This window comes from Atractosteus spatula, chromosome 3 (genome assembly GCF_055471065.1).
Source record: "Atractosteus spatula isolate fAtrSpa1 chromosome 3, fAtrSpa1.hap1, whole genome shotgun sequence".
Taxonomy (NCBI): domain Eukaryota; kingdom Metazoa; phylum Chordata; class Actinopteri; order Semionotiformes; family Lepisosteidae; genus Atractosteus; species Atractosteus spatula.
Genome location: NC_142708.1, coordinates 71,940,812 through 71,948,490, shown reverse-complemented (window position 1 = coordinate 71,948,490; position 7,679 = coordinate 71,940,812). Strand labels below are relative to the sequence as shown.

The 7,679-nt window shown below is 50.7% G+C and overlaps 1 protein-coding gene across 2 annotated transcripts; it reads left to right on the top strand.

Annotated features, from left to right (window-relative positions):
* Nucleotides 1-223: 223 nt before the first annotated feature.
* On the top strand, nt 224-6,580 carry eif3k (eukaryotic translation initiation factor 3, subunit K). 2 transcript variants are annotated; one of them, XM_088910198.1, is made up of 8 exons: nt 224-768; nt 1,522-1,620; nt 3,164-3,284; nt 3,491-3,565; nt 4,295-4,361; nt 4,755-4,832; nt 5,648-5,773; nt 6,429-6,580. In XM_088910198.1, exons 1-8 carry the CDS (start codon nt 707-709, stop codon nt 6,458-6,460), a joined length of 660 nt encoding a protein of 219 aa, XP_088766324.1. In that variant the 5' UTR covers nt 224-706; the 3' UTR covers nt 6,461-6,580. The 2 variants fall into 2 exon arrangements, with proteins under 2 accessions (XP_088766324.1, XP_088766323.1); XM_088910197.1 differs by having other exon boundaries at nt 225-768; nt 3,488-3,565.
* Nucleotides 6,581-7,679: the final 1,099 nt, after the last annotated feature.

Genomic DNA, 7,679 nt, shown 5'->3' with positions numbered 1-7,679 from the left:
TATAGATCTGCTCAATAAAGCGCAACGGTCGCAGTACTGTTATTTGTATTATGAGCTCGCCTACAAGTCAATGAATTGTTTTAATACAAAACCGTGTCAGAAGAAACCGTATTGTTTTCATAGAGTGGGAACCAAATAAATTTGGCCTTTGGAAGTGAGCACGAACTATTTACCGTTGCACCAGCTCGCACCACGTGGTAGGGGCGACGCGCTCGCTGGAAGCCGACGAGTAAACCTGGCGGTCGCCAGAGATGATTGGCTAACTCTAACACATCCATAAAACACGAAGTATCAAGGACAGTGGAACCGACGTTTTGATAGTTTACATGATCAGCGAGCGTGAGCAAGCTTCCACTTCTCACTGGGTATATGACTTGTTAATGTCACGCAATAAATGTTCAGTGTTTATTCGCTTATGCTGGGCTGTAAACTCGGATCAAAATATTTTTTGAGGGGGAGGTCAGAGACCAACTTCTGTCTCGCAGAACACATGGAATAAGAGAACAGACTCGCTTGGCTGACGGTCCGTGATCAATCGAGATCGCGAGGCGGGAAGTCGCCCTTCTCACGTGACCAGGGACAGTTCCGGTGTCACGGGTTTCTCGGTCCGATCTCTTCCCTTTTTCTGTTCGGCTGTCCCACGTGTGGTGTGTATCTAGGTTCGGACCGAACGGTACCAATACAGCCCATCACCAGGAAGCGAGATATGGCCTCGTCGTTCGAACAAATGCGAGCCAACGTAGGAAAACTCCTACGCGGCATCGACAGGTTGGTGTAGCAGAGTCTTCCATTATTCTGTATCTTGTGTTTGTAAATTGGGTTTCTTTCAAACTGACTGGTCTCATCACTTCCTAACACACTGTTGGATTACACCGTGCTGTGTTATTTAATGGGTCGATGAGGAAAACTGCCAGCTTTTAATAAACTAGCAACCTGTGATTCTCTTTTCAACGGGGCTTGTTTTGCACCAAACAGAACACTGGTTTTAATTTTAACGAAAGGCGAGATGGATACGACGGCTGCGAGACGTACTTTTTCACAGGTCGGCTTCTCTTATCCCTTAGTCACGGGAAGAACTTATTGTGTTAGCGAAATCGTTTAGATCTGTGGCCTGTGTGCTCAGCGACTTGTATTGTCGCCGGGGTGATCGGCGGAGCGGCAGGAGGAGGGAGAGAAGTTGTGCTGGGTCAGTACGTCCGGCTCTGGTCGTTGGAGCTGCATTTTCGCAAACTCAGCTGATTGCAGGGGGTGAAAGGGCCACAGACAAGCACCCCCTTTATAGCAGTTTGTAACGATATATCAGAAGGGGCAGCAGCCGTCTTTTGCAGCACAAAATAAACACCAACAGACAAGGGAACTCCTTTATTCCTGCAGCCATAACATTGTACAATGAAACTTAAATTGCATCTGAAATTTCATTACATCTTGGGGGATAAAAAACAAAAGCTGGCCAGTTCTTCCTGGGCACAATGCTGGTGACGGCCAGCTAGTGCTTCCTCTAACTAAGTCTGTCCTGCACAGGTATAACCCAGAGAATCTGTCCACACTGGAGCGCTATGTGGAGACACAGGCCCGGGAGAATGCATACGATCTGGAAGCGAACCTGGCTGTACTAAAATTGTGAGTTGTGCTGCTACTCTATTACAATTAAACTGCACTTTCTTGTTGTTTGACACTCACACACTGCATTACCTCATTGTTAGCGTTCACCCCCCGACACGCTGCAGTGTCTCAGAGTGACCCTGTTCACCTCCGACACGCTGCAGTGTCTCAGAGTGACCCTGTTCACCTCCGACACGCTGCAGTGTCTCAGAGTGACCCTGTTCACCTCCGACACGCTGCAGTGTCTCAGAGTGACCCTGTTCACCTCCGACACGCTGCAGTGTCTCAGAGTGACCTGTTCACCCCCGACACGCTGCAGTGTCTCAGAGTGACCCTGTTCACCTCCGACACGCTGCAGTGTCTCAGAGTGACCCTGTTCACCTCCGACACGCTGCAGTGTCTCAGAGTGACCCTGTTCACCTCCGACACGCTGCAGTGTCTCAGAGTGACCTGTTCACCCCCGACACGCTGCAGTGTCTCAGAGTGACCCTGTTCACCCCCGACACGCTGCAGTGTCTCAGAGTGACCCTGTTCACCCCCGACACGCTGCAGTGTCTCAGAGTGACCCTGTTCACCTCCGACACGCTGCAGTGTCTCAGAGTGACCTGTTCACCTCCGACACGCTGCAGTGTCTCAGAGTGACCCTGTTCACCCCCGACACGCTGCAGTGTCTCAGAGTGACCCTGTTCACCCCCGACACGCTGCAGTGTCTCAGAGTGACCCTGTTCACCCCCGACACGCTGCAGTGTCTCAGAGTGACCTGTTCACCTCCGACACGCTGCAGTGTCTCAGAGTGACCTGTTCACCTCCGACACGCTGCAGTGTCTCAGAGTGACCCTGTTCACCTCCGACACGCTGCAGTGTCTCAGAGTGACCCTGTTCACCTCCGACACGCTGCAGTGTCTCAGAGTGACCCTGTTCACCTCCGACACGCTGCAGTGTCTCAGAGTGACCCTGTTCAGCCCCGACACGCTGCAGTGTCTCAGAGTGACCCTGTTCAGCCCCGACACGCTGCAGTGTCTCAGAGTGACCCTGTTCACCTCCGACACGCTGCAGTGTCTCAGAGTGACCCTGTTCACCTCCGACACGCTGCAGTGTCTCAGAGTGACCCTGTTCAGCCCCGACACGCTGCAGTGTCTCAGAGTGACCCTGTTCAGCCCCGACACGCTGCAGTGTCTCAGAGTGACCCTGTTCACCCCCGACACGCTGCAGTGTCTCAGAGTGACCCTGTTCACCTCCGACACGCTGCAGTGTCTCAGAGTGACCCTGTTCAGCCCCGACACGCTGCAGTGTCTCAGAGTGACCCTGTTCAGCCCCGACACGCTGCAGTGTCTCAGAGTGACCTGTTCACCCCCGACACGCTGCAGTGTCTCAGAGTGACCCTGTTCACCCCCGACACGCTGCAGTGTCTCAGAGTGACCCCATTCACCTCTGATGCACTGCACTGTCTCAGAGTGACCATTGTGGCTCTGCGCTGTCTCTCTGAGTCATGGTTCACTCTTGTCATACTGTACCACTTCTCATCAGCTGAAGCTCTGTCTTTCCTGTAATGTTTCTGCAGGTACCAGTTTAACCCAGCCTACTTCCAGACCACAGTGACGGCTCAGATTCTGCTTAAAGCCCTGACAAACCTGCCCCACACTGATTTCACGCTGTGTAAATGCATGATCGATCAGACACATGTATCCTTTTGGGGACCCCTAACTTTCTGTTCAGTAGTTAATCTCTTATAATATGAGTTTGAACAGCTTAGTTCAGCTGTTAATGGCCTGAGCTCTGCACAGGTCACTGCCATTGTCCCTCTGCCAGGATTGCTAGGAAGCCCAGGGAGGGGCTTGTTATTTGCCAGTAGGGGGCGCTGTGTGTTTCCTTGACTACAGTGTCGCAGCAGGAGGAACGTCCGATCAGACAGATCCTGTACCTGGGGAACCTTCTGGAGACCTGCCACTTTCAGTCCTTCTGGGTTAGTGGCCATCTGCGCCTCTTTTTATCCCTCTTTCAGTACATGGTGTGTGTGTGCCTGCAGTGCCTCACTCGGTACAGACTGTGTGTGTGTGCAGTGCCTCACTCGGTACAGACTGTGTGCGTGTGCATGTGCATGCAGTGCCTCACTCGGTACAGACTGTGTGCGTGTGCATGCAGTGCCTCACTCGGTACAGACTGTGCGTGTGCATGTGCATGCAGTGCCTCACTCGGTACAAACTGTGTGTGTGTGCAGTGCCTCACTCGGTACAAACTGTGTGTGTGTACAGTGCCTCACTCGGTACAAACTGTGTGTGTGTGCAGTGCCTCACTCGGTACAAACTGTGTGTGTGTGCAGTGCCTCACTTGGTACAGACTGTCTTTGTGTGTGTGTGTGCAGTGCCTCACTCGGTACAGACTGTGTGCGTGTGCATGTGCATGCAGTGCCTCACTCGGTACAGACTGTGTGCGTGTGCATGTGCATGCAGTGCCTCACTCGGTACAGACTGTGTGCGTGTGCATGTGCATGCAGTGCCTCACTCTGTACAGACTGTGTGTGTGTGCAGTGCCTCACTCTGTACAGACTGTGTGTGTGCAGTGCCACACTCGGTACAGACTATGTACTCAGTAAGCACAGGTTGTGTGTCTGTATGTGTGAGTGTGCGTGTGTGTGTAGTGTTTGTTTCTGCTTACACGGTATGATGTCTCACCAGTCTTTGTCCGTCAACAGGCCAGCCTAGAGGAGAACAGGGAGCTTATTGATGGGATCACTGGCTTCGAGGACTCAGTCCGCAAGTGTAAGTTTCCACAGTGTAACACTGACTTTACAGAGACTCACACTGAGTCCTGCTTCATTTAGAGAAGTCTTGGCAGAGAGATGTTGCAAGTGGAGCATGCTTACCAGCACAGTGGCGTCTGGTAACCTGCTCCACACAGGAGCTCGCACAGACACGCGCGCAGAGGGCTGGAGCAGAAGTATTGTCAACCCCCCTTCGATCTGGCAGGACTCAGCGTTGTCTTCCATCGTGAAACGTCTATGGAAATGGCCTGCTGAGTTCTGCTAACTGAAATATATTTTTTTTTCCTTCTTCACTCTTCTGTTGCTTCTCTTTCTTTCTTGTCCCCTCCCACCCTCCTGCTGCCCCTTCTTCCGGACCCTTTCCCTCTCTCTCCCCTGCCCACCCTCCCAGTCATCTGCCACGTGGTGGGCATCACCTACCAGAACATTGACAAGCGGCTGCTGGCAGAGATGCTGGGTGACCCTCTGGGTGAGACCTCCGCACGCGCGCGCCACACTGATAACGCGGTTTGTTTCGAAATACAAATGCACTCTTTCATCGTGCCCTTCGTAGGCTCACACTGCCTAAGCTTTCCTTTTCTCCATGGCCCTGCGGTGGGCCTGGGCAGTCTTGTGCGGTTTTAGAATCATCTCGTGGTGATCGTCACTGGACAAGTGGCTGAGAGCAGCAGCCCTCAGAGGCTTCTGGGAAGTATGCTTTCAACAGGGCTTTGCTCTCAAAATCAGTAGAGATGACTGCGACTACTGCAGATCACTTTCCCCCAGTGCATTGTTCGTTTTTAAAGAGCTGTCCCTTACCCAGGGAACTTTTAACTGTAATGGATTACTAATGCAACTCCCCAGCACTGTCGAATTGTGTTCCTTTTAAAATATCAGGAGTAAGGGCTTCGTGATTTTGCACTGTGTCGTGATAGTGTGCTGGATATTTTTCAGGCGTTTTTTTTTTATTTCTTTGTTTTTTCTGAGAAAAGACAATGCAGGAAATAAAAATCTGACTTGCGTACTGCTTCCTGTTAGGATTTCAAAGTTGGCATCTGATCATTGTTTTCATGAAAGTTCTACCGAGTTAACGCTGTGAAACGTTCAGTTAAGGCTTGGGGACACTTTTGGAAGCCTGGCTCCCCTGTGAAGCTGCCGAGGCCTTGCGGCACGCTCTTGTCTGACCTCCTGCCTCCTGCGGTCCGACGGCCGCTCGGGCTGGGCTGAAGTCCGGGAGCTGGGCGTCTGAGCCGAGGGCTTTACCCTGACACGCCTGCTCTCTGTGTCTGTCTCGGACTCTCCCAGACACGCAGGTGAAGGGCTGGATGAGTAAGTACGGCTGGACGGAGAACGAGAACGGTCAGGTCTTCATCTACAATCAGGAAGAGAGCATCAAGCCCAAGAACATTGTGGAGAAGATCGACTTCGAGAGTGAGTGACGGCCTCTTCTCTTCTTCTTGTCTGGTCTCTCTCCGCCAGTGTGGCAGAACGCGTTTTGTTAAAACCTTCCCAGCCCTCCTGTTTTTCTTTGGGGCTCGAAGGCTGTCAGCTCCCTCTTTCCCCTTGTCTGTACCCCTCTCTTCCAGTCTTTCTCCCCTCCGTCTTGTTTCTGCTTCCTTTGCCCCTTCAGTCTCTTCTTCCTCCTCCTCCTCCTCCCTGTGTTTCCTGCTTTACTCTGGTCAGCTCCTCTTTCTTTGGCTGTTGACCACGCTTGTCCTAGCAGTTCAAGCAGGGAGCTGCGTCAGCATGCTTAGGGTGCAAAGGGACAAGTCAAGTCAGCTCTCAGGACCGGCGGCCAGTAGCAGAGAGATGGGACCCTGTGCAAAGGAATAAGTAGAGGTTTATTCCAGGCTGAAACGGAAAGAAACACAACGTTTCGGCTGTGGAGCCTTCTTCAGGTGTGCAACCATTCAGTAGGCATTCAGCTCATCTCTCTGCTATTGGCAGCCTGTCCCGAGAGCTGACTATGGCTGCCTTACAGTAATTATTGATTTTCAGAATCTGGAGCAGAAACTAAAATGTAGGTCTGAAATGTCAAATGGAAAGATCTCACTGATTCTTCCTCTTTTTGCGTCTTTTTCTCTAGGTGTGTCCAGTATCATGGCTACATCTCAATGATGGGTCCCAAAATCATCATCCCTTTCTCTCACACACACACAGAATACTCTGCAGACTTCCGGATATCACACAGCGGCTTTTACCCTTCTCAATAAATATAACTTATCTATGAAAAACAAATGCGTGGGCTTTTACTTGTATCGTGGGTCAAAGACCATACCAGAATTTGGGAAAAAATAACTATGTAGATTGTCATTTTGTTTTTAAGGCTTTGCAACAAGGAAAGGTGCAAAACTAAAAGAGGTTCATCTGTCTGGCAGAAGGATTCTTGGGGATAGTCAGCATAGATTAATGAAAGGCATTCCCCCACAAAGTGAGCTCTTGGAACACATAGCATCAGTGGAGACACAGTTTAAGCAAAGTAGGGTATTTGGATTTTCTAAAGGTTTTTGATCAACCTTAGAAGTGATTCTTAAATTGCAGGAAAAGGACATTCAAGAAAATGTGTATTTGGAAGAGTACAGATCAGGTGAATGCTCAGTTTGGGTTCAGTAATTAGTGGAATACCATTAATTACAGGTCTAAATACTGGTGTAAACTAGGCTGGGCTCATTGAAGATGCTATTTTATATGATTAAAATATAGGTTTTGGCCTCGACATTACAGGAAAGATATTGCTTCACTAGCATCAGTCCAGAGAAGAATCATCTTAAAAGTATGCCAGAATCCAAGTCATTGACAGGAGCCAGCCCTACTGGAACACAAAACCAAAGGACACGAGGAAACTGTTGCACTGCATTTAAAACTGAGGAGGAGGTGCTTCTTTCCAGGGGGCTGGGGGGGTGTGGAATAAGCCGCTCAGCCATGTTGTTAAAGCTGATAACCCTGGCTTTGTTCAAGAAACAGCTGGAGGAGACCCTTGGATCAGTTAGCTACTCGCTACTAAGTGTGAGCAGCTCCATCTGCAGCTCACAGCTGGAGCCCACTGAAACTCAGCAGGTGTGAGCCTGGCCAGTACCTGGATGGGAGACTCCTGGAAAAGCTGAGGCTGCTGCTGGAAAAGGTGTTGGGGGCCAGTAGTGTGTGGGTCCTAATGCTGCAGTACAGTGAGGGGGACACTGCACTGTGAAAAAAGCACCATCCCTCGGATGAGATGTAAAACCGAGGTCCTGACTCGCTGTGGTCATTAAAAATCCCAGGGCGTTTCTCGAAAAGAGTAGGGGTGTTACCCCGGTGTCCTGGCCAAATTTCCCCCTGGACTTTTACCAGTCATGGCCTC

Coding starts and splice junctions, on each gene's coding strand:
- eif3k (XM_088910197.1), top strand. CDS start 707: ATGGCCTCGTCGTTCGAACAAATGCGAGCCAACGTAGGAAAACTCCTA. Junction 4,833..5,647: donor GATGCTGGGTGACCCTCTGG/GTGAGACCTCCG, acceptor GGACTCTCCCAG/ACACGCAGGTGAAGGGCTGG. Junction 5,774..6,428: donor GGAGAAGATCGACTTCGAGA/GTGAGTGACGGC, acceptor CTTTTTCTCTAG/GTGTGTCCAGTATCATGGCT.